Genomic DNA, 27,234 nt, shown 5'->3' on the forward strand with positions numbered 1-27,234 from the left:
GAGCTTCTGTTGTCCTCTCCCCGTGGAGTTGAGACACCTTTGTCACCTGGCATCAGTGTGTGACAGTATGCAGGGAGTATTTCCAACCGGGGAAGCTTGCCTGAACTGCAGTGGTCAGAGTTTTTATTGGAGCTCCATTACATAGACATAATGGATTGCATCCACATGATGGTTGAGCTCAGCCTTCAGGTCAAATAATACAGGACCCAAAGCCCCCAGCCTAAGTTACATTGTTGATTTTCAAGTATAATTAGCTCTACCCTAAGACTGTGTGGGTGTGGCCACCCTCCACCCTCAGTTACATTGTTAGACAATAGTTATGACTCTAGGCCCAGGGGCAAACAAAGATGCTCCTATCAGGCAAAACATTCGAAGGGCCCCAGAGATTACCTCCCAGAAACCAAGGATAAAGTCCAGACCTCTTTGGGCAAGGCCATATTCTTTACTACATATTTTTTCCTTATAAATATTTTGCATTCACTTTATTTACATAAATGTTTTTCAAAAAACCAATAATTCCTTTCTAAAAATAACTGTATCATTGTACTAGTTATCTATTGATGAGTAACAAAATTTGGCAGCTTAAAACAAACATTTTCTCACACAGTTCCTGAGGGTCTGGCATCCAGTAGGAGCCTAGGGGCTCCTGGCTCAGGGTCTCATGAGGTTATAGTCAAGCTGTCACCTGGGTCCTCAGTCTCTGAAGACCTGACTGGGGCTGGAGGAATCACTTCTAGTCTCGCTCACCTTGGCAGGAGGCTTCAGTCACTCATCATGTGGGCTTCTTCGATCCTGTTCATAGCATAGCTTTTCCCAGGAGTCAATGAGAGAGATTGTCATTAAGATGGACGCTTCAGTGACTTCTAATCTTGGAAGTGACATACTATCAGTCCTACTAGTATTGGTATTCTGTTGGTAACAGACCAAGTCTGGTACAGTGTGGGAGGGGATTAAATAAGGGTATGAATACTAGGAGACAGGGGGATACTGGGTGCTGTCTTAGAGGCTGGCTACCACAGTCACTAGGCACTTTTATTAAGGAAATATTTATTTAGTGATTTTATGTAGTTAGCATCTTACATGAACATTATCCAGCCATTTAAAATCAAGAATATTGAACATGCTTTAACTTTGTATTGGTCACTGGAGTTCAACGAACAGCATAGTTGTTATAACACGGATAGAAGGGTAGATGAGCCTCTTTGCCTTTATTCTTTAAGGCCTGTGTCTTAGTTTTCTGAAGTCTTATGGTAACTTCTGCACCTTTTATTCTTATCTTGTCAGAAACTAGTTGTTACTTGCTGCTTCTTGGAGGTTCTTTCTTTGCTTCTCCTTTTGACCGATATCCACATATCCAAACCTTTAAGAACTGAGTATCAAATGAACTAGGTATCCTGTGAAAAGTTCCTCCAGGCTTTCCCTTTGGAAAAGTAGAATTGTTCTCAGTGCCTAGCCTTTGTGAAATATGTTGGCTTTGTGAAAGTCTTTTTTGGCTTTCTTCTTTATTATAGAGAGTCTTCAGGATAGTTGAGCTTGCCAGATAAGTGACCATTGGCTGAATGAGGTAGCAGTGTGTAAAAGTTTTTTTTTAAATTTTCTGTATAAAATTTTTAGTTACTTGTTTACTAGAGTAGACCATCTTGAAGCTGTTATGCATAAAACAAAGGTAAAAATCTATGCTGAGTAAAGTACAGAATAAAGAAGAACAGTCGCTGGTGTAAAAAAATCCAAATATACTTAAAGGTTTTTTTTTCCCCTGTTAGATTGTATCTGACAGCAAAAATTTATTATTTGTTAAAACATTTATAATTTTATAGAAGTACCACTGTTTGATAAAACCACTCCTGATAAGGTTTATATGGGATTGGAATAGTTGTAAATTTTTTTCTTCCAAGTCTGTCAACTAACTCTTTGCCAAAGTAATTTTAGACAGTCAAGAAATTGTAATGATATCTGATGATAGTAGAAAATGTACTTCACACTTAACTTGCTACTTTATAATTTTAATAATTAAGAGCAGTAATTTTAATGCAATATTTTCTCCCTTTCTAGAGACAAATGGAATCAAACTGGAACTTTGTAGAAGAACTGCTGAAAAAGTCCATCAATGTTCAGGTACACATTTAAAGTGAGACAGTTTGTGGGCTTTGCTAAATTTTTATGTTACAGATTTTACTTATAATAACCAAGCAAACTGTTAAAATGATTTAAATAACAAACTTAGTTTACTTATAAAAAGTCTGAGATAGAATCATCATTCTTTGTTAATGCAGGGTCCTTGTACAATAGTTTTTATTTTGAAGATTTTTATTTTAACACTGACTTGCCAGTTAAAGGACAAAGATAATAGTCACCTGGTTGGTGACTTTGAAAAATGTATTCAAAATAAGTAGCAGATGCTTCAGAACTATAAGCCATTCCTTGACTGTATGATATCAAGTCTAGGAGACATGATGAGGGAGATAGTCAGTAGCATTGGAAATTCAGCTATATCCTCATCACAGCAGGAAGGTGACTTGCTTTGCTGAGCAATTTGTCTTACAGGCTTGACTCATACTCTAACTGATAAGGTCCTAGTTTCTGAGTCCTCATTTCACACCTTATCATTTTTCTTTCTGCAGAATGGTTAATGTAGTGTTTCATGGCCCAGAGGTCAGATTTGACCTCCTTTTAGTTTTAAATGTGCTCTTCATCACATCTTTAAACATATTGTATTATAGTTCTGTAAAGTTTTGTAGCATAAGTTATTTATGTAAGATTTTAAGGGGAAATTTTAGTAAAGAATATTTTTTTAATTTGGGAAATAGACTCCTTTTCTGTTACGAAATGAAGATTGTTAAAATCTTGAAGAGGAATAAAAAAGAAATATGGTAGTACAAGATTGCTACACACATTTATTTTATAGCCATATCTTTGAAAATCATTTTAATATCTTAATTTTTTTTCCCTGTTATCTATATTAACTCTTAATTTTTTTAGGTGAAAATGTAAGTATATTTAGTTATAGTATGAATCTTCTTATTATGAACTAAGAATTCTAGGTTAGAATGCCAAAGAACTCTGAATACGTAAGTTGCATCAGGAGCAAAAGAGCTATTATCCCAAACACTAAATTTTTTTTATTTTCTTTTTTCTGTATCATTTTCATTGGCTTTCTCCTATGTTCTTTTTGAGAATATACTGACTTAGTAACTCAAAAAGTTTCAGACATGTATTTTTTTACTTCTAGAATGTACAGAATCACTAAAAAGTGGTCACCATTATTTACATCAGCTATTAATCCAGTATTTTAATGGTATCACCTAAAGCTGTTTTGAAGATAAATCACTAATTCTTGTAAGTAGGTAGGATGACCATCTGGATTTACCTGGCTTGGAGTATCCCAAAATGTGGGACTTTCAGTGCTAAAACCAGACAAGGCCTGAGAAAACTGGGGCGAGTCAGTCACCAGAGAAGCAAGGATAGTACAGCTAATCTAAGAAACTTTCCCTGTGAATTTAAGTATAGCATAAAGTCAAAGTAATATCTTTCCTGTAAGAGAAGAGGTCATTATAGTATGTAGAAAAAAGCAGTCCATTCTCTCTAGTAACCTCAATTTTGTCATGCCTTGATTGTATCAAATTAGATTTTATAAGTAGTATAGGACTACTTGCTGGAGTTCCTGAAACCAATTTTGTGGGTGCAGTAGGTGGTCATAAAGAATAAATAATATGTTTGGATAGAGCTATCAGTTTGATTATATCTATTTTCCCCCATTGAGGTAAATTAAAATCTGACCATGCTCATGTGCTGTGACTTGATCTCCAACAATGAAAGAAAGAGTCCATTTACAATATTTAAAAAATATATATGTTTCACATATAGAGTAGTCTTCACATAAAATTGGTGGGCACTCCACTGTAGTTTTAATTAAGCAAATAATGTTCTAAATCTTTTTCTAGCCAGAGAGGATTTCCAGAAACAGACACTGAGCTTTGTTAGTAAAGAGAGCATATATTGTTTAATTTTACTTAAACTGAATAGTTAAGTATTTGCTTTAAAAAACATTTTTTAGAGGTAATCCTATTTAATATTTGTGAATGCTAACAGTAAACATTTGTTCTACCTTTATAATAGCATTATTATTTTTATGAAAAGGAAGATTTTTAGTTTTATGCTACCTACTTTTTAGAGCCTCATTATTTAATGAGATCACAGAACAGTTTTCTAACAAAGGTCATAGAAGGGTATAAGAAGAAATCCTAAGCAAGCCTAATATTTAAAAAAAATATTTTTTCATTTTTCAAAGAATTTGGAGAGTCCAAGGCACATTCACAACTCAGAATGTGATTAGCTCTGAATAATGTGGAACAATAATCTTCTAATTACTAATCCAAAATGTTTGTGTTTCTTGGACAGAAGGATCTTTCCCGAGATATTGAAGTCTAACTCTTTATCCAGTCCTAAAAAAATCCTATCAGTTAGACTGACAGTTAACTGTTTAGCTTGCAAATAAATTTTATTCTCCTGGTGGTTTCTGGCAAGTTATTCTCCTGGTGGCAAGTCAGTTATACATAAAAAGAAGAAATGAACCCACAATTGTTATATTGCCATTTGTATAGAATAAACTAAAAGAGTAAATGTTTTCATTTTTAGTTCTATAAAAGAATTTGATATATGGAATATACCCAAATTTAATATGCCTGCATTTAATCTTTTGAAATAAAGATAGGAAGGCATTCTTTTAAAAAGGACTAAGAGGGTTTCCCTGGTGGTGCAGTGTTTGAGAGTCCGCCTTCCAATGCAAGGGGACACGGGTTCGTGCCCCTGTCCGGGAAGATCCCACATGCCGTGGAGCAGCTGGGCCCATGAGCCATGGCCGCTGAGCCTGCGCGTCTGGAGCCTGTGCTCCGCAACGGGAGAGGCCGCAACAGTGAGAGGCCCGCGTACTGGGAAAAAAAAAAAAAAAAAGGACTAAGAGATCAGGAGCAGGCACTATGGAATATTCTAGGGTAGCTTTCTACATGAAATAGTTCATACATACCCACTCAGCTGAGAAGAGACACCCAGAGAGCCCACAGGGTCTTGTGATAAATGTAGAAGTTGAGTAGCACAGGTAGGTTTGAACCTGTGTGGAAAAGAACCCCACAGGCTTTCTAGTTTATTAAAAATCTTTAATCAGAGGGCATGGATTTAGATGTTAATGAAAACTCTTGGTTTAGGTAGAGTTTGGTCTTAACACTCACAAAATTGAAATATATCAGTTTAAGGTACGATGCTGTGAATGTGTTTCATTTATTATTTGATTGTCAAGACTCAATGTTTGGGCTAAAAAAATTCGTTCAAAATGATAGCTATCCCTGTGCAAGTACTGTACATAGCACTTAATGTACATTCTTCCACTTCATGCTTATGACAGTTGTGTGAAGTTCCATTTTATACATTAGGAAACTGGGGCGTAGAGGGAGCTTGTCCAGGTCCACACAGCTAGCTAGGAAGTGACAGAGCTGGGATTTGAGTCTTCATTTGTGTTCATCCATGTCCAAACTTTCCTCCTTGAACAATGTAGATTATACAACCCCTTATTATAATCACTCCATCACAAACACCTTTAATTCCATAGCCCTTACCTATTTTAAACTTGGCAAAACCTAATACCCTTCTCTTACCCCTCTGCCACGCCCCCACCTCAGCTCAGTGGAAAAAACTCATACACTCATTCTTGCTGACTGGTCTGACTTTAAATTCTTGATCATAAATCTTTTCAAGTGGCACTCGGCTCTAGAATGTTTACTTTTCTACTCTCCAAAACAACTTATTTCAGAATTTCTTTTTTAACACACAGTTCAACACATGCTGTGCCCCAGTCACCTTAGCTAGGCATCTTGCCTCATAAATCATTGAGAAAGTAGAACCAGTCAGTTGAGAACTCCTTTATGTTTAAACCTTCTAATCTCCCAATGTGCCTGCTTTGTACACAACCTCTCAATCTGCTTTTCTGTTATATTGGAAGTGTCACTGTTTCCCTCAAAGGCTAATTCCTTTCCCTGTGTACTGGATCCTTTCTCTTCTCACCTGTTCAAGGACTTTATATATCTTCACTTAAGTATCACTACTTCCTCACCTTCTATTATCTCCTCAACCTGCCATAGTTAAGCATCTGTGTCTGCCATACCTGAAACTACTGTTGTCAAAGGCATCAATAACTTCCACATTGTAAAATCTAAGAGTTCTTTGTTCTCATTTTAACCTCTCAGTAGCATTCAACCCTGTTGACCCCCTTCCCTTTCTGAAATATTTCTCTTGGTTTCCATGATGCCTGGTTTCCTTCCTACTTCATTGGCCATTGGGTTTTGCTTATAGACTCCTCCTTTTGCTTCCTACCTAAATTTTGGAATAGCAAAGGGCTCTCAGTTCTGGATCCTTTTCTCTTTTCCATCGTCTTTCCTAGGTTGATCTTATCTAGTCTCTTAGCTCTAAAAGCCATCAATATGAAAGTAACATCCAAATTTATATCAATAGCTCTGACTTTTCCCTTGAGCTATAGACCCATATGTCAGTTGTCTACTTAATATTTCCACTTGGTTGCCCTGTGCACTGTCTCATGTGTTCCTCCCCTAGTCTTTGCCACCTTAGGAAGTGGTTCCATCAACCCATTTTCTTAAGCCAAATGAGAGTTCTCCTTAATTGCTGTCTTTCCTTCATACCTTAATGTAACTCATCAACAAATCCTATTGTCTCTGTTTCCAAACATATCTCTAAAGTTGTCCACTTATCTTAGTCTTACAGTTTCACAGAGTCACCTCCTAACATTTTGACAGGAGGAGAAGGAAGTAGAAAAAAGTAGACATTTTAATCTCATCTTCTGTGATGGAATAACCATACATGTTTGTTGAAAAGTGACACAACACTGAATCCCAGTCATTCAACAGTTATTTACTTAAAGCGTACTATATCTCAAGCACCTTCAAATTTCCCAGCATTTCTCCTTTGTACTTGACCTCTGTCTGATTTTCTATTACATTGGAAGTGTCACTGTTTACCTTCTAACTGCTCTTAACTACTGTATTCATTCTCGATGCATGATCCAATGTACTATTTTTTAAACAATCATTTCATGTCACCCCTGTGCTTATAATCTTGTAGAGGCTTCCCAACATAATTAAAATAAAAACCATAATTCTGACTATAAACTATAAAGCCTCAAATGAGGTATGATTCCTGACTATCTCTGACTTAATCCTATAATATCAAGCTTACTGCTAATTCAGGAACTTTCCATGTGTTTTCTCTGTGATGAATGCTTTACTTTCAGTTCTTTATGTGGTTGGCTGTTTTTCATTCAGTCATTTAGCCCAAATGCCAGCCCTCAGAAAGGTCTTTCCATTCTTAATTCCTGGTAAAATAATGACCCACATCCTCTACCAGCTACCCTACCACATTACTCTGCTTTTTCTGTTTTTCATGGTGGTTGTAATTGTTTACATTTATCCTGTTTGTTTCAGTGCCCTCTTTTTCCATTCTCCACCAAAGTGTAACTTCTATTAGTGCATGTACCATGTCTGACTTATTCATTGCTTTATGCCTACTACCTTAGAATAGTGTCTGGTATATAGTAAGCTTTGAATAAATGATTGCTGAATGATTGGAATTCAGTGATGTGTCACTTTTTAACAAACATGCATGGTTGTTTCATCATAGAAGATTAAAGTGTCACTTCTTTTCTACTCTCTCCTGTTGCCACTTCCTAAAAGGTTAAAATATATGTACTCTGCCAATCCTCTGGTTTTTAGAAGAACAACGCTTATATTCCCATAAAGAATTTGACCTCATATTGATACTTAAGTATGAGCAAGTCCTCTGGATTTGTGTACATCTTAATTATTCGATCATTTATGCTATTTCTTTCTGGTTTGGGTTTCTTTTTCAGTCTCTGGGTTCTACACCATTCAGTTATTAAATACCTATTGTAATTGTTAAATAACTGAGTAAAGAGTCAAATTGAGTTATGTAATTTCAGTTATCTGAATATACTAATGATCTCTAAAGCAAAGTTTTAGAAGTATACCTTATGCTGATTTAGACCTTCTGGTCTGAAGATGAGAATGGGTATGACTTGGTGATATATATTTATATTCTTTTTAAGAGCAGGTTATTCAGTGCAATATCAGCTGATAATGTGTGTTGCCAGAGCGCATTTAGCTCCTCACAATTTCAGTTTATTTTTTAGGATGGTATACTAGAAGAGCAGTTACGAATGTATCTTCACTGTTGTTTGACCCTTTGTGATTTCTGGGAGCCAAACATTGCAGTTGTCACCATTCTGTGGGAATATTACAGTAAGAACCTGGTGAGTAAATAGAATATGAATTTGTTCCAGGAATTTGAAGAATTTGTACATGATATATGAGGAATATTTTCATGGCTTAATTATATATAATTATGGATTTTTCTTAAAACTAATTTTTCAAAGAAGATTAGCTCAAAAACACTTTTATGTTTCACATTGTCTAAAGAGCATTGGCATAAGGGAATGGAGCATGTAAGGTCCTTTTTCTCTTTTTTGTATTAAAATACTGAGTTTATTTCACATGTATAATTTTGTCTCCCCACCATTTCCATTTGTCTGACCACCACTACTACTATGTCCTATCATAACATTCCATACATACTTAAAGCCAAGCAAAGAGTGGAGTTCCATCTTTAAAAACTAAACAGGCATTTTGGACAACACATTCTTGGCAATGGAACCTGGACAACATTTATCAGACACAGTAGGGGAAGTTCTCACTCTGCATTATAAAAAGGACAGCCAGATATCAACTGTTACAGAAATGAAATAAGACGGAAGATTTTAACAAACTGTTTAAACTATTTTCTTAAAGAGACTTCCTCCACTGCCAGAGATCTTGAATAGCCTCCTGATCAGTCATCTGGAAACAATTCTTCACATAATTGATGAATTTGGCTTCCACTTTGGGAAGGGAACCACCTTTTTCTATACTTGCTTGCATTTTTGCTTTAATGTCTTCTACAGAGCTAGGTCCTTTCGGTGTTTTAGGAGTTTTTTCCTGTTTTTTGAAGGATTCTTGACTTTTTGATCTTGGTATTGACGGTCTTGAGTCTTTTCCATTCTGGTTTGATTTTTGTGCATTTTTGCCTGGAGTATCTCGTACAGATTTCTTTACTGGAGCTTTTTCTTCAGCTTCCTCATCATCATCGTCGGTGTCATCATCATCATCATCATCGTCGTCGTCATCATCATCATCATCTTCATCAGCAGCAAGTTTTACTTTTTTCCGTGGAAACTTGCTACCACTTCCAGGGGCAGAACGCTTTCCAGATATACTTAGGAGTGTCACATCCTCCTCCTCTTCATCTTCTGACTCTGCATCTTCCTCCACAGCTATTAAGTGCTGTCCACTAATATGTACAGGCCCTGAGCCACACTTCAATCGTAAGACCACAGGTGGTGTTATTTCAAAGCCCCCAAGGGAAACCGTTGGCTGCACAGACATTTTCAAAGTTGCCAGTGTTACTTTAACTGGACTGCCTTCATAATTCATCGCCTCTGCTTCGACAATGTACAATTCATCCTTTGCGCCAGCCCCTAAACTGACCGTTCTTAAAGATAACTGGTGCTCATTTTCATCATTATCCACCTTAAAGTGATAATCTTTGTCGGCCTTTAGTTCACAACCGAAAAGATAGTTCTGGGGCCTCAGGGGCCTCATGTCCATGTCCATCGAATCTTCCATGGGTTGGTGGCACGCACTTCGGTGGGAGAGAAGGTGGACGGAGATAAGAGACTACCGTTTCAAGGAACAGTTGTGCAGGACGGAATCAGACCAGGGCCCCTTTTCTCTTAAGAGTGAGATTAAGCAAAGTAGCCCAAATTGTGCCAGAAAGATATTTTTTTAAAAGTCTTCTTTTATAAGTGTTTTCTAACAACTATTGATTGCTTGCAACACATTGAACAGTTAGTGCTATCTTGAATAAGAACTAGTCTTGGCATTTGAGTAGCTTATAGGCTAGTGGGCAGAAGCACAAATATTGTAGAAAAAAAGTTATAATACTGTGGAAGGCTAAAGGAAGGAGTATCTGACCCAGTTTACGGACTTGTAGAAGACTTTATGAAGTCATAAATTTTTAAGTTGACCTGGGAAGTGAGTAGAATTTTCCAAGTATATAAGAAAATGAGTATCCAAGCAAAAGGAATAGTGTGGACAAATGTAAAGAGACATGAAAAACATGATTTATTCCTACTGTGTTAAATAGTTCTGAATGATGGGTCTCAGGTGATTATGGAGAGATACTGGAGATAAGGAAAGTAGAGAAGTTATTCTGGGGCTGGATTATGAAGGGTTAAAGATAATTGTTGAGTTATGATTTATTCAGGAGACATTGGGAAGTAAGGATGTGACACATTAGGTATGTATTTGAGAAGGTTTTTTCTGAAAGTAGTATAAAGGAATTGGGTACAGATGAGTTAGTAGTCCAGTGTAGTCGTAGAAGCAAATAATGCAGTGAGTGAGAACTAAAATAGGGATAGTGGATTTTAAAAGGAGAGGACAAACTTGGAATATAAAATTTTAAAGGTACATTTAAAAGACTGAGTTACTTGTGTGTGGAGAGAAGAGAAGATTTGGAACATTTGGTTCTCTGGGTAAATACAAAGTGAACCCCTCAGTCAAGGTGGAAAATAGATATGGAGGATTTACAAGTAAATTACAAGTTTGGGTTTGTACATATTGAGCATATTAAAAATGGGAAAAATACCTTTCTCTGAAGCACATTGTCAGGCTGGTAGGAGAAATGACCAATTCTGATTCTCAGGCAGAATGAATACAAGGTGAGTCTAGAGTATCTTGTCATACCTGAAAGCAAGGAAGGTATCAAAGTAAGCTGGAGTCATGTCAGAAGGACACAGGAGCCAACTTTAAGGAGCTCCCATTGCCCAACACTGGGTAAATTTGGGCATAGGCAAGTTTAAATCCTTGAGTTTATGGTACTTTTAGAAAAGTTGTTATTCTGGAAACTGTAAATAAATGAAAATATAAACTATATTTTAGAGTACCAGATTTCTGATGAGACAGTTTAGGAAGAATGATAAAAAATCTCTGTTCCAGGGCTTCCCTGGTGGCGCAGTGGTTGAGAGTCCGCCTGCTGATGCAGGGGACATGGGTTCATGCCCCGGTCCGGGAAGATCCCACATGCCGCGGAGCGGCTGGGCCCGTGAGCCATGGCTGCTGAGCCTGCACTTCCGGAGCTTGTGCTCCGCAACAGGAGAGGCCACGGCAGTGAGAGGCCCGCGTACCGCAAAAAAAAAGAAAAAAATCTCTGTTCCATACCTCCGATGAAATAAGCCATCTGGATGATGATCATCCATGGCTGCTCACACTGCAGGGATCACTAAAATGGATAGATCAGGCTGACAGCATGATCAGTCTCAACATCACAAAAAGAAAGACGGTGAGAACGTATGTGCCTCTTTGCTAACTGAAATAGGAAGTACTCAGTACTACCAATGAAAGATTCCCACCAGAAAACTTGACCTGAATCTGACCAGTCTGCTAGGTACAGCTACCACTTTACAGAAAAGATAGAGGATGAAAGAATATATTAATGAGTCTAGGAAGATACAAGCAGCTAAATCCAGAATCTAGGAAATACCACACAATAAATTACCTGATAAATGTTGTGACAAAAACATTGGGAAATTTATAGAATAAAAGAGATTTAAGAGGCATGTCAACCAAATGCAATGTATGGATCTTGCTATCCAAAGTTGAAAAAACTAACGGTTAAAAAGGCATTTTGGGGATAATCCAGGAATTTGAATACCCCTTGGTGTTCTGTGCTTGAATGGAATTTTTATTTTAGGGGAATATGTGGTAATGGCTGTGTAATTTTTATGATTAAGAGGAGTCAAACTTCTAGTGAGCTAATTGGGATTTACAGCTTTCCATTTTTATTTATTCAGAGACTTATACTTGTTTTCTGTCTTTTGCTTTTAGAATAGTTCTTTCAGTATTTCTTGGCTTCCTTTGAAAGGCCTTACATATGTCATTAAGTCACCCTTGTCTATGCTAGAAATGGTGAAGACCTGCTGTTGTGATAAACAAGATCATGACCTGTATAAATCCAGCAGTAGTTACACTTTTTTCCTTTGCATTTTGGCAAAAGTTGTTAAGAAAGCAATGAAGAACAATGGCCCTCATCCTTGGAAACAAGTCAAAGGAAGGTATGTGCCATATCTTTCTTTGTCATGAATGTTCACTTATATCTTTGGAGAAGTTTTACCGTTTGTATTTTTTAAGTTAACTTGTGCTTGTTTGTCTTTATGGTTTACATTTTAAATGTATTCGTTAATGTAGGACAGCAAATTATGGAGCATTTTGATCTTGCCAATTTGTTATAGTAAGGAACAAACCTAGTATACATAACTTGGGGAGGATTTTAGCTTCTTATTTATCTCATCAGTCCTAAAGTTTGAAATTCTATATATTAAATGCAGGGATATAAGAGAACTGTTATTTTTCTTGTCAAAATTAATTGTAATGTTTTATGTAATTCTTTGCATGTATTTTATTAAAAATTATAGAAATAAGAAACATTTCCAAATCATACATTGGCAGGTGGTAGATTCAGTCTATAAAACTTCGTGTTCTTGGAGCCCACCAGTCCCACAAGCCCTGCTTTCTTGCATGAAAACTAACGAGAATATAATAGAACCAGATAACTCTGATGTTCTCATTTGATGAGTATGCCATTTTCATTTCTGGTGTGGTAAAATAAACTTTTGATCACATTTGTCTATTCTTTTTTGAAAGTTTTGCTTGTTAAATGGGTGTGATTTTTTTTAACATCTTTATTGGAGTATAATTACTTTACAATGGTTAGTTTCTGCTTCATAACAAAGTGAATCAGTTATACATATACATATGTTCCCATATCTCTTCCCTCTTGCGTCTCCCTCCCTCCCACCCTCCCTATCCCACTCCTCCAGGCGGTCACAAAGCACCGAGCTGATCTCCCTGTGCTATGCAGCTGCTTCCCACTAGCTATCTACCTTTACGTTTGGTAGTGTATATATGTCCATGCCTCTCTCACGCTTTGTCACAGCTTACCCTTCCCCCTCCCCATATCCTCAAGTCCATTCTCTAGTAGGTCTATGTCTTTGTTCCTGTCTTACCCCTAGGTTCTTCTTGACATTCTTTTTTCTTAAATTCTATATATTTGTGTTAGCATACGGTATTTGTCTCTCTCTTTCTGACTTACTTCACTCTGTATGACAGACTCTAGGTCTATCCACCTCATTACAAATAGATCAATTTCGTTTCTTTTTATGGCTGAGTAATATTCCATTGTATATATGTGCCACATCTTCTTTATCCATTCATCCGATGATGGACACTTAGGTTGTTTCCATCTCCGGGCTATTGTAAATAGAGCTGCAATGAACATTTTGGTATATGACTCTTTTTGAATTATGGTTTTCTCAGGGTATATGCCCAGTAGTGGGATTGCTGGGTCATATGGTAGTTCTATTTGTAGTTTTTTAAGGAACCTCCATATTCTTAATTGTCTAACCTTGTTCTACTTCTTTTGCCTATTAGCCCCTTTTCTAGCCCTCTGTGCAGTAGACTGCCCTCTACCACTTGCTCAGCTTATGTGGTGGAAGCTCTCACAGCAGAATACTTTTTAATTTAGGTAGAGACTTCTCAAGAATCACTACGTGAAATTCCTGTTTGATTCACACAATGAATAATTCTTGCAAGGTTATGGTGATACAGTTTGGATTTTTTATTTAGAATATATATATATTTTTAATGGTAGTGTCTTTGTTAAACCTCCAAGTAATTAGGTAGCTCAAACAGTAGTTTTTTTATTTTGTTCTGTTTGCCAGTTTGTTTTTGAATCTTAATTCATTTTATGGAAGACATAATACTCAGAACTTTATTGCCAAAAGAAATTGGAATTCAGTAACAAGTCTCTCTACCAAGCACTATCATGGGCAAGATGGAGGATATAAAGATAATTAAGCAGATCTTTATTTTCAAGAGCTTATCAGCGTCATTGTTTATAGATAAACATTTAACCTCTCATAAGCATTAATCATTTGTATCTTGAATAAACCAATTATAGAAGTTACAAAGAAATTTAACAATCCATATGTAAGATTCAAAATGGTTTTCAATTCTCATCCCTTAATTGATGAAAGTACATCAACTTTTAAATTGTATTAAATAGTATTGACAGCAGCTTTTTAAATGGTTAGTCTTGGATATTTGAACACTAACAATTTTTCTTTGTAAGTAGGTAAAAATAATTTTTCTGGAGCTTTAAATTATGTCTTAACATATAAGTACAGCAAGAGCCAAGTCTTTGTGAAGGGTAGAGGGAGAAAGGGTTTAAGGAAAATTGTTACATAAAATTGCCCTGTTAAGATTTCTATAAAATGCAACAAGTTGTACTTAAAAGGATTATGTACTCTTTTTTATTTGTCAATAAGAATTTAAAAAGAAAGGTAATGGGGGGACTAAAATAAAAGTAAAAGCCATGTACTATATGAAAAGAATATTTTTACTGTCCTTTGGGGAAAGCCACTGAATCCTTTGATTCACTTATAGATGCTTGCTGCATCCTTGAGAAATTTGAAGGTAAGGAGGGGCAGTGGTGTTCTGTGAGGTTGTTTTCTACGCAGGAAAAGTGACACAATAGCACCATAATGTAGAAATAGATAACAATTTAAAGTAATGAGACTGTCATGAGTATTGAGTGAAATGTTATTTTGAAAGATGCATTTTTGTGAATGAAACAATTTTATTAATTCAGCTTTTTGTTTTACAGGATATATTCTAAATTCCATCAAAAAAGAATGGAAGAACTAACTGAAGTTGGTCTGCAAAACTTTTTCAGCCTTTTTCTACTGTTAGCATGTGTGGCAGAGGTGGAAGATGTAGCAAGTCATGTTGTAGGCCTCCTAAATTTCCTCAAGCCTGCCTTTATAACATCTCCTCTCATTTGGAAGGGTCAGATGGCCTTCCTCTTGATGTACACCCAGAAAAACCTGGACATCAGTGTTTTGGCTGAGATATTTTCAGGTGCTTTCCGGGAGAAAGCAAAGGAGTTCTTGGTATCTAAGAATGATGAAATGGGACAAAGACAGACTCTCTGGTCACTTCTTTCCATATATATTGATGGTGTTCAAGAAGTGTTTGAGACTAGCCATTGCTTGCATCCTTCCCATGAAAAACTGCTTAATGATGGCTTTAGTATGCTTCTACGAGCTTGTCAAGAATCTGAACTTAGGACAGTGTTGAGCTTTCTACAAGCTGTTCTGGCCAGAATCAGGTATGTTTTCCAGTAACGTTCTGATTTATTGATTTGCTTTATATCATCACCCGTATTGATTCTGTATTAAAGTTTTCCTTATGACATACTCATGAAATTCAGTTGTAAAGAGAGGAGTTAAAGGAGTTTTACTGCAGTGTAACATAAATCAGTAGTTTTCAAACAGTGCTTCTTTGAAAGAAAGCTTATGTGCAAACACGTAAAACTAAACTAAATCAAACATAGCTCTGGTGTAGTCCAAGAGCCATGCCTCTTGGCCCCTTCTTTCCTCTCTGCCTCTCCTAGAGGAGCATTATTATCCAGAGGGATATTTCAGACATTCTAAGCAAGACCATGAGCTCAAATCTGATGCGGCTTTCATTGAAACATACGCAGTTTTGTGTGCGTAAGGAGATTTTGGCTACATTATACCATTAAAAAAAAGTAAGTTTCTTTAAATATTTTGCTGCAGAATTGCAACGTAAAATGCATGAAATATTTGGTTGGCCAAAAAATTTGTTTGGGTTTTTCCAAAAGATCTTACAGGAAATCCCAAATGAGCTTTTTGGCCAGTACAATACTTCCAGCTGAAATAGTTTATTCTAAGATTAAGATAGGAGTGTTCAGGGCTTCCTTGGTGGCACAGTGGTTAAGAATCTGCCTGCCAATACAGGGGACATGGGTTCGAGCCCTGGTCTGGGAAGATCCCACATGCCGTGGAGCAACTAAGCCTGTGCATCACAACTACTGAGCCTGCACGCCACAACTGCTGAGCCCACGTGCCACAACTACTGAAGCCCACACACCTAGCTTCGCAACAAGAGAGGCCGCCGTAATGAGAATCAGCCTGCGCACCACAACAAAGAGTAGCTCCCACTCACAACTAGAGAAAGCCCGCACACAGCAATGAAGCCCCAACACAGCCAAAAATAAATAAATAAATTTAAGAAAAGATAGGATTGTTCTATTTATAACACCAATCATCTATACAAAACTTACTGTTCTCAGATCCACTTAAATTATGCAAATGTGCAGATACCCTCCGACCCAAACAATAATGGATAAGAACAGTGATTATGACATTTATTGCCTATAAGGCCCTTTCTACATAACAGTTTCACCTTTAAAGTACATGTTCTTGAGAAGTTAGATACTACCACTCAGTGCAGTTAGTTACTGTCACTAAAAAGTTGTGTAAAAGTTAGGTATAAAGATATGATTTTATTTAAAATCATGTCTGAAGTTAACGAAGAGACTGCTTCCCTCTTCTTAGCTGCACATTACAAAAGTGGCATCTGTTTTTCAAAGATAGTAAACTTGATGAAGTTTCCAAATTTTGGACATTTATTCATTATGAGTTTCATTACTAATTCATTACTAATTCATTACTAATTTTCTTAATTTGCTTTATGTTGGGCTGTGTGTTCATACAGATTAATCCACGGGTTTTCACTCTTTAGATTTTGTGTAGTTTTTATATTTATGTACTCTAGTTCTTGATCAGATAATCATCCCCTTATCCCCCAATGTAAGCTGTATCAAATTTTTAGGCGGATGGATAGATAAATGGATAAGTAAATGAATAGCCAACTTCATTAGAAGAAACTTTTACTGATTCTGGATCTTCTCCACGAAGTACATTTGTTCCTTCTTAGTCTAGTAGAGTTTATTAGCAGATAATATACTTTTCCAAGTGCCAAATTCATTCTGTTCAATTTTTAAATAAGTGATAAGTAGTGCTTCTGGGGCAGAATTAGGAATTTCCTGTGCTTCTGGGGCAGAATTAGGAATTTCCATATTTTTGGTTTGTTTATATTTGTCTGAATATACAAAACAAGAAGCAAGAGGAGGGAGCTGGTCTAAACCATCCTGGTGATAGTGCTGCAGTCTGGGCAAAGGAGTAGAAAATGATGTGAGAGTTTGGGTATCTTGGGAAGATGCAGTCATGGAACCAAGTGGCAGAATCCATATATCTTTCTACCTTTTCCATTAAAGATAGATAAGTCTTTTTTGTTTGTCTTAACAATTATATTGTTTCTTATATATGTTTTTTTTAAACAAAGATTCATATCTTACAAATACTATTTAATTTTTTAGTTAGAAATTTGGAGGAACCTATTTTTTTTTTTGAGGTTCTTCAAAGTGTTGGGTTAGCCAAAAAGTTTGTTCAGGAAACCTGAACGAACTTTATGTCCAATCCAGTAGTTCGGAGAGCAGTGGGGCAGTGTGGAGGAATCTTCTTTTGTTGTGAAATTTTTCTTTTTTTTAATTTTAAGGAACATTTATTTATTTATTTATTTATTTATTTATTTATTTATGGCTGTGTTGGGTCTTCGTTGCTGCGCATGGACTTTAGTGGCAGAGATTAGGGGCTGCTCTTCACTGCGGTCAGCAGGCTTCTCATTGCAGTGGCTTCTCTTGTTGCACAGCACAGGCTCTAGGCGTGCAGGCTTTAGTAGTTGTGCCATGCGGGTTCAGTAGTTGTGCCATGCGGGCTCAGTAGTTGTGGCTCATGGGATCTAGAGTGCGGGCTCAGTAGTTGTGGCACACGGGCTAAGTTGCTCTGTGGCATGTGGGATCTTCCCAGACCAGGGCTGGAACCCGTGTCCCCTGCATTAGCAGGTGGATTCTTAATGACTGTGCTACCAGGGAAGTCCCTGACATTTTTCTTTGAATTGCAAATGTAGTATGTTGTGTTGGTAAAAATGGTAAAAGAAAAAAAAGAGGTATAAGGTGACAAGTAAAATTTCCTCTCCCCAACTTCACTCCTTTATTCTCTAGTTCAATGGTTCTCACCTAGGGGTGAGTTTTTCCCCCAGGGGACATTGAGCAGTGTCTGGAGAAGTTTTTGATTGCCACATGTATGAGGAGTGCTACCCAGCATCTAGTGGGTAGAGGTCAAGGATACTGCTACATAAATAGCCTACAATGTACAGGACAGCCCACGCAACAAAGAACTATCTGGTCCAACCTCAGTGATGCTCTATTTCTACTCCATAGATTAAAATGGTTTGTTATAGAACCTTCCAGACTTCTTCCCATTCATAGGCTTAAAACACAAAAGAAATGATCTTTGTTCTGCAACTTCAGTTTTTCACTTAATATTTCCTAGACAGCTTTTCACGTTAGTATATGGAGACCTATCTAGTTGTTTTTAATGGCTACTTAGTGTTTCATTATATGGATGCACCAAACTTTATTTAGCCAATCCCCAAATAATGGAAATTTATATTATTTACCATTTTGTTATTATAAACATAGTTTTAACATCTTTATATATGTATTCTCTGTGTACTTGTGAAGGTATATCTGTAGGTTAATTCCTAAGAGTGAATTTGTGTATGTGCATTTTAAATGTGGGTGGATATTCCAGTCCCGTTTAATCATCCCATTTAATTAAAAAATTTGCACCAATTTCAGTCTCCCTGAACGTGTATGAGAAAGCCTCCTTTCTCATTTTTAGATTAGTGTATGGAGTATATTTAGAAAATATGCATTCCAAGATAAACACAGAAGTTTGTTAAAAATGTTAATGTAGGGCTTCCCTGGTGGCGCAGTGGTTGAGAGTCCGCCTGCCGATGCAGGGGACACGGGTTCGTGCCCCGGTCCGGGAAGATCCCACATGCCGCGGAGCGGCTGGGCCCGTGAGCCATGGCCGCTGAGCCTGCGCGTCCGGAGCCTGTCCTCCGCAACGGGAGAGGCCACAACAGTGAGAGGCCCGCGTAACGCATAAAAAAAAAAAAAAAATGTTAATGTAAACTTGGTAATAGGAGAAGGAGATTTATTTTGAAGGTTGGAGAGGCTTTAAAAATGGAAATACAGTGAAAGTAATAAATAGGAAATTACTTTTTATTTACTGACTTTTTGTCTTCAAGCTCTTAACTGGAACTTTTTTGGTCATTCTTCAAAAGTAGTAACTAGAAACACAAGAATAATTCTTGTATTCTTAAAAGATGTACAGTTTATAAATACTATCTCATGTATTTCTTTACCAATCCTGTCATCCCTGTTTATAGCTGAAGAAATGGAAACATGGTGACTTTTTACTTTTTGTAATTTACCTAAAATAACACAGTTGTTTCAGAATCACCCCTCAGACTCTAACCCCTATACCATAGCTGCCTTCTTACACTGTCTTTATAATAGTTTACAAATAACTAAACAGACACTAACCATACCACTACAGTTTTTATAAATTAGAAAGTAATTAGATGAATGAAATCTGTTGACAAACCTGAAAGTATTACCACTACTCATGTATACTTCTGAGTGCTTTTACCTTTTATTTTTGCTGCAAAAAAAGAAGGGTAATTTCTTATTGGGGCTTTTGATTACTTTGTTTTTATAATTTTGCAAGTTATATATTTTTTTAATGAGTCATTAGTTGGAAAAATAAATCACAAAGAGGTGTGGAGACAAGTAAATCACATTTTATTTATAATAGTAATTTATCTTTGATTTATTATTAGCACCACTTCAACCATCTAAATTTCACTTCTGGTAAAAAATCAAATTTTTGCCGTTTAAATTCAATTTAGTAGAAGTTTTTAGCATTAGAGCATGTCAGGAGTGTTGCAAAAATATTGCTTGCCAAGTACCTTGTAAACTATAATGCATCTCTGTTAATCCATGTATTCAGAAGTACAGAGGTCAGAATCAAGAGGCATAATGACAACTCTCAATTATATAAGGTGAGAGTAACTTTACATTTGTATTAATAATTTCTTTTAAACGAGATCTGGTTTGAGATTGTAATTTGGTATCATCTTGACCAGGGGGCAAGGAGTATGTTGTTGCTCTTCAGGACTAACCAGTGAAAAAAAGGACACAACTATTTATGTTGGTAACATTTAATTCCTTGTACAGATGTTTATTTTTGGTTTTGCTTTATACTGGTCAACTATGATCAAAAACAATTGCTGTAAGAGAATGTGAAATCATGTAGAACTTCTGTTGCCAAGGTTATCGAGCAGTATGAGATCAATGTGTGAATAAGAATGGTGTAGTAATGTGCGGGTCATTATTAATGCTGTCATGGTTTAGGCACTGCCATCTTTTAAATTTCTGAAGCTTGCATAGTAATTTGCACACAGTCCTTCAATGAGACTGATTGCGGTATACAGTAAGAGGGACTGTGACTTGCATAGTTTTATTTTATTATATCAATCTTCAGTACTTCCTTCTAAGGCAGATATTGTCAAGACAGACTTGCTTTTAGTTTGGGATCTTTGGGGGAAAAGGGGCCCCAGAGATCATTCAGAATTGTTTCCCTTAAAAAGAAAGAAAGAAGGAAGGGAGGCAGGGGAGGGAAACACAAGAAAAGTCCTCTAGGTATTTGATCATAGAGAGTGTTCCTAATTTCTTAACCCAAAATCTGAAACTTCACTGAAGATCTTTTCATAGGCATCTTTTAGGTATCCTATAATATTTTTTCTACTAATACTATTAGAAAGTTTAAAAATAATTTGAATAGTTGTTAAAAATTAAAGCATAGGGGTTTTTTTCCTTTTAAGTTAAGAACAGAGCTAAATTCTTTGAATTTTGGTTTAGATAGGGAAGATGGGTTACATAGATTGATGATATTTATTCCTGGCTGCATCCCTGACAAGGGAAAGAATGAAATACTTTACCTTAATAATCTCTTCTGTTTTGTAATTCAGGTGGGAATAAGGTACCGGTCCCTGCATAAATGTGTGTGCAGGGTGTGTGCCTGTGTGTGTTGAACTAGGTAATAGTTTTATAACGGTATGACAGAGAAATTATAAGTAGGAAGGAACTAAGATCACTGATTAAAGGGAGAAGCGGCTCCCTCTAGGCTGTTAAGAAATAATAACTTCATATGCCACTTTCTGCTAACTGGAGCTGCTGGCTCACCAGAGCATTCTTTATCGCTGATTAGGTAACATTATGAAAATACTGACTTGATTATGTTAACTAAATGCCTCTGTGTTTAAAACTCCGAAAGTCAAATAATTTGAGCAGTCATCTTTAACATTTCACATTCCCTTTCTGAAATCACATTTCTAGTTCTCACTTGGCTGTTATTTGAGGTTAATATAAAAATGGCAGTCTTTAATTTGTGGAGTTAGGTGTAGCCAAAAGCTTTTCTTTAATTATATCCATTCATGCTGCTATAGTTAAGGGTCTGTCAGCATTTCCATTATAAACCTCCATTTTCAGGGTTTTATAACACAGCTATGAAAATTAGCTCTGGGCAAAAACTTGACATACAAGGCCTCATGAGATTCTCTCTCCTCCCCATCCCCCTTTTTCATTTGTATTGAAGTAGGGATGGAGTGATTTCAAAATGCCTTTTGGCATCTGCAAATATCATTCAGCGTTTAAAAAGAAACAATAAATCTTCAGGCCTTGTACCTGTTTGTTCTACCACTTAAGGGGGGTTGTGGACTTATGAATTTAAGCCAAATGGATATTGATCAACTGACATCCTGTTTTATATTAAACAAGAGCCTAGTTTCAAAGAAGTCTAAAGGCAGCTGAAAACTTGTCTAAGATGTTAAATGTGGAGACTAAGAAATAATTCAGAAGGGATGATTACCTGTTTTTGATACTGTACGTGTTCAAGTGCAACTCCTTGAAAGGTTTCAGATTCTTTTTCCTGGCTTCAAAATACATTTTGAAAGTACATATATTTTTAAATCCTTTTCTTCTTTTTCCATGAACTTGCAAGTTCATCTGTTTGTTATACATCTTTTTTGACATTTGGGATGGGTGTGTGTGTGCACGTGTGTGTGCACGTGTGCATACACATGTGCACAGAAAAACTGTATATCATTCCCCTCAAATATTTTCCAAGCTCAATAGTTATTTTAACCTTTATCGGTATGGTATCATTTATTCTAAACAAAAAAAAATTTGTTTTAATCTTTCCTTTGGAGAGATAACTGGGAATTTTCTAGGTAGGGAAGGAGGTAGTACAAGGGGAAATATTCTTGTGAGGCTCTGCTGATTACCAAATAATTTACATGAGTTTTCAGGAAAAATAGAAAGGAGACTCTGGACAGCATGCAAGCCTTTTCCTCCTTTTGTTGTTGGGTGTTCTGTTAGTATAATGGATTACAGCTTCTAATTATTGAAGAATGGCTTATTACAAAACAACTTTGAAACTAATTGATTTTTTAAGTAATCAAATTATTATGAGTTATTTATTTGCAAAGTTTGATTAGTGTATCCTGGATTGCCCAAAATATCTGCTGATCTGCTGTTTCATCATGTATATATATGCACATATATCTATGTATATGTACATATGTGTGTCATGTATATACATATGTACATCATTTATACTATATATATGAAATATATATTTGATGCAGATTTTGACTTGATTTTATGCACATTTTTAGGGCAATGTTCTAATAATTTGAGAGAGAACACATGAGTATGCTCCATGGAAAAATATATTTCCAGTTTTTATTTGAAAAATCAGATATTTGTGTTGTCCACTAAGAGTGATCAATCTACCAGTTTTGGTTGCTTCAGAGAAAGCATCTCTAAGGGGATGTACTAGTATTAGTATTTTGGAAATATATAAAATGTAAATATTTCTCTTCATCATTAAATATTTCATGTATCTTTCAACTGAGATTTTTACATATATACTGTGAATTAGCTTTTTTGTTTGTTTGCTTATTTGCTCTTTACCAGGCTTGAATTTTGCATAGTGTGTTTACTATGGCCCTTTTATGTTACATATTTTATAAATTCATGCAGTAATATCAACTCACCCTGATAACTTGGCAATGTTTGTGTACCATTTTTGTATTTTGCTGAAACATAAGTTATCTACTTAATTTTTCATGTATAGGAGTTAATATTTTGGGTCATTTATTTAGTCTCCAACTAGATCTGTTACATAGGTATGAATTCTCCTTGCCTAAGTACAAAGTGATTCTTTTAAAGTATTATAAGGGAAAAGTTATGTGTCCAAATCTCAACCTTATTGGTAAAATGAGGATAATAGCACAAACCTTTAAGGATCACATGTAATCAGGAATGTAAAGTGGCTAACATAGTCCCTGGCATATTAGTGAGTGTTCAATAAATGTTAGATGTTGCTATTATTATCATTATTATTATTTTCAAAAGAACCCATAATATAATTATTTCTTTGTACTACACCTTATGCCGGAAAACCTCAGCGGACCTGTGTGTGTGTGGACTTACCTTGGATGGTTTTTAACCCATCCCTAATATAGTACCTTTTACATAGTGGCCATTTAGGAAATGGCTTTTTGATGGGTAAATGAATCAGGTTCTTTGTTGTAAAAATAAAGTCAGGATTGTAGAGTACATGAACATTGCCTCAACAATTATAGAACTATTGGAAATTGTGATTCTGTGTTACTAAGACGGTAATGAGCTGCTGTAGAAGAAGAAAAGTAATTTTTTAAAGGTAGAAATGTGACATGTATGTATGTCCTTCCTTTCTCTATATATCTAGTTGAGTGAGAGAATTTTTTTTAATGTCTTTGGAGGCTCTCTTTTATTATCCCTTCTTTATTCTCACTACCCTTTCCTCCATTTTTAGACTATTATTAATGCTTGCCTAATCTCCCTGCCTCCAGTGCCTTCCCTTCTCAAACCATCTTTTTTTTTTAATTGGCTTTTTTGAGGTATATCACTTATACAATTCACTTTTTGACCAGCTTTATTAAGATAAAGTTCACATACCATATAATTAATGGTTTTAGCACATTCACAAAGTTGTGCAACCTTCGCCACAATTTTAGAACAGTTTGTCACTTCCAAAAGAAACCCTGTACCTATTAGCAGTCACTCCCAATTTCCCCAACTCCTCTTCCCTAGCAATCACTAATCTACTTTCTGTCTCTATAGATTTGCCTATTCTGCACCTTTCGTATAAATGGAATCATACAACACATCATTTTTTGTGACTAGTTTCTTTCATTTAGAATAATAATTTCAAGGTTTATTCATATTAAAGCATGTATCAGTACTTTCTTTTTATTACCAAATAATCCACTGTATGAATATACCACATTTTATTTATCCATTCATCAGTTGATGAACATTGGGTTGTTTGCACTTTTTGGCTATTATGAATGATGTTGCTGTGAACATTTGTGTACAAGTTTTTGTGTGGACATGTTTTTATTTCTCTTGGGTATATACTTAGGAGTAGAATTGCTGGGTCATGTGATAACTCTGTTTAAACTTTTAAGGAAATGCCAAACTGTTTCCGTTGCACCATTTTTTTTTTTTTTTTTTGTGGTACGCGGGCCTCTCACTGTTGTGGCCTCTCCCGTTGCGGAGCACAGGCTCCGGACGCGCAGGCTCAGCGGCCATGGCTCACGGGCCCAGCCACTCCGCGGCATCTGGGATCTTCCCGGACCGGGGCACGAACCCGTGTCCCCTGCATTGGCAGGCGGACTCTCAACCACTGCGCCACCAGGGAAGCCCCCGTTGCACCATTTTACATTCCCTCTTCCAGTATATAAGAATTGCAGTTTCTCCACATCCTCACCAACACTGGTTGCTAAGTGTCTTTATGATTGAGTGATCTTAGTGGATGTGAGGTAGTAGGTATTTCATTATGGTTTTGATTTGCATTTCCTTGGTGGCTAGTGATGCTGATCACATGCTTTTCATGTGCTTATTGATCATTATGTCTTCTTTGGAGAAATACCTATTTGGACCCTTTGCCCATTTTTAAATTGGGTTATTTGTCTTTTTGTTACTGAATTATAAGAATTCTTAATATATTTAAATACAAGTCCCTCATCAGATATATAATTCACAAATATTTTCTCCCATTCTGTGGATTATCTTTTCACTTTGTTAACGTCCTTTGCAGCATAAATTTCAAAAATTTTAATGAAGTCCTATTTATTTTTTCATTTGTGCTTTTGCTCATCTCATATTCTCTTGCCACATTTACCTTCTTGGAGAGCAATTCTGCTTATGTCATTCTGTATTTTAACACCTTTAATGACATCCTAATAGACCCAGAGAAAATGTCTAATTCCTTTTCATGGTTTTCGAAGTTATCCACAGTCTGGCTTTACCTATTTCTGCAACTTTTTCTTGTGGTTCTCCTTTACCGTAGTCAAATGGAACTACTAATTACCAAGAAATCTCCAAGTCTTTTTTTTTACCGTTTTTTTATATTTTCCTGTCAAAACCAGTTGAGGGTTCAGACCAGAGCATGGCCAGGACAGTAGAGCCAGATCTGAGGACTGAATAAGCTGCAGTTATGTGATAACCGATGATTAGAAAAGGGTTAAATTCAAGGAGTCAAAGTAGTTGTTAAGATCAGAAGTCAGAAATGGTCAGTGCCGGTTACAGTAGGCAAAGAGATGGAGTGGCAGAGTACAGGAAAAGAAAAAAAACAAACCAAAAACCCCTTATTTAGAGGGATTTGGGGGAAGGAAAAGGTGGTTTCAGAAGTTAGTAGTAAATAGATCACAGCTAGAGATGGAATCAGAGAGCTTCATGTAGGAGCATCATACATGGGAGCAGTCAGGATTTGGGGCAATAGTAGACAAATCCGCAATAGCAAGTTGTGCTTTTCTCCTCTGCTTCTTAAGGAAGTGTTTGAGAGTTCTTCCTGTTGCAGCGTAGTATAAAAACGGGGGCTTTAGGGTCAATAAACCTGAGATCAAATCATCCCTCCTCTACTTACCAACAGTGCAGTCCTGGGAAGTTACTTAACCTTTTCTAAGCTTCAGTTGCACGTTTGTAAAACAGCCCCTACCTTATAGGATTTCTGTGAAAATCTGCTTAGGTCTCTGCTGTCCATACACACTAGCTGTGTGTGACAATTTAAGTTAATGAATATAAAATGACAAATTCAACTTCTCTGTCACACTAGTTACATATCAAGTGCTCACTGATTACAGGTAGTTAGTGGCTGCTGCAGTGGACAGCAGCAGAGCTCTCAGTCAGTACTGACTTAGATGCTGCACCTGCCCAGACCATGGACTATAATAATCTCTCAATATATGTTTTTTGTCTTCATTTACGTTTTCTTTATTTTTATGTGAACAATGTTATCCTTCATTCCAAGCAACGTATGCTTATCCATGTGTCCCCAATCTTGAATAATCTCACTTTCCTTTGAATTTCCGTAATACTTTCTCTCTAATGCCCTTTATTGCCAGATAAATTGTACAGTTTATTGTACAATTGTATTGTAATTGTTTTTCTACAGAGGATACATAATTCATTAAACAAATTACTCAGCAAATCCAACTAATATTTATGAGTGCCTACCACTATAGCAGGCGTTATTATAGGCACTTGGCGTGCATCCATAAACCAGTTAAGTGCACATATATGGTATACACTCATGTATTTATTACATGAAAGACAGACACAAAATAGAAAGGTACTTATGTAAGTGTTTATTGAAACCATCACTTTTTCACCATTTCATATTTTATTACTTCAACGATTCAGTATTATTTGATAATGATTTATACTTGTCCCCAATTCTTGCCGATATCCACATGAAAGTAGAGAACAGTATCTGTACAGGCTATGGATTTAATAGATTTAACACATAATCTGAATTTCAACTCTGTGCTTATTGTCTTCTAAGCACCAGTGGGTGGAAGGGACTTCTGGAGGATGACAGGAAGACTCCTGTCATCTTCTCATCATCCATCTCAGTTAATTGAAAGGTTTATTTTATTTTGCCAATTCAATGTTTATAACCAAACTATTCTCCTACTAAGATATGGAAACAGGTGGAGTAAGTGGGCCTTTGAGCTTTTACCTTGTTTTTGAGAGGTTCCAGAACCTCTCCATCGAGGCTGGGTCCACAGGAACACTTTGAATCTAAAAGTAGAGATCTTCTGTATTTGGATTGGGTTGGAAGCAAGATATTTGGAAGAAGGAACTGAAATAATGGAATGGAGGAAATAATTGATAAAA

General features: G+C 36.3%; 2 protein-coding genes across 6 annotated transcripts in view; one reads left to right on the forward strand and one right to left on the reverse strand.

Moving 5' to 3' along the window:
- MMS22L (MMS22 like, DNA repair protein) overlaps nucleotides 1-27,234 on the forward strand; it is a 153,121-nt gene that overhangs the window by 47,249 nt on the left and 78,638 nt on the right. For all 3 annotated transcript variants that reach the window (XR_004352559.1, XM_032651496.1, XM_032651494.1), the window contains exons 11-14: nucleotides 2,053-2,115; nucleotides 8,210-8,329; nucleotides 11,997-12,223; nucleotides 14,833-15,336. Coding sequence is in view for 2 of the 3 variants with exons in the window: in XM_032651496.1 (XP_032507387.1) it covers nucleotides 2,053-2,115; nucleotides 8,210-8,329; nucleotides 11,997-12,223; nucleotides 14,833-15,336 (914 nt within the window). In the remaining variant the exon portion in view is untranslated. The remainder of the gene's footprint in view (nucleotides 1-2,052; nucleotides 2,116-8,209; nucleotides 8,330-11,996; nucleotides 12,224-14,832; nucleotides 15,337-27,234) is intronic.
- On the reverse strand, nucleotides 8,547-9,747 carry LOC116763577 (nucleophosmin-like). Of its 3 annotated transcripts, XM_032651499.1 has the most exons (3): nucleotides 9,680-9,737; nucleotides 9,163-9,385; nucleotides 8,547-9,078 (listed from the first exon to the last, which is right to left on the reverse strand). In XM_032651499.1, the coding sequence occupies exons 1-3, from the start codon at nucleotides 9,735-9,737 to the stop codon at nucleotides 8,859-8,861; spliced, it is 501 nt and encodes a 166-aa protein (XP_032507390.1). In that variant the 3' UTR covers nucleotides 8,547-8,858. The 3 variants fall into 3 exon arrangements, with proteins under 3 accessions (XP_032507390.1, XP_032507389.1, XP_032507388.1); XM_032651498.1 differs by having other exon boundaries at nucleotides 9,163-9,747; XM_032651497.1 differs by having other exon boundaries at nucleotides 8,547-9,747.

This window comes from Phocoena sinus, chromosome 12 (assembly GCF_008692025.1).
Source record: "Phocoena sinus isolate mPhoSin1 chromosome 12, mPhoSin1.pri, whole genome shotgun sequence".
In the NCBI taxonomy this organism is placed as follows: domain Eukaryota; kingdom Metazoa; phylum Chordata; class Mammalia; order Artiodactyla; family Phocoenidae; genus Phocoena; species Phocoena sinus.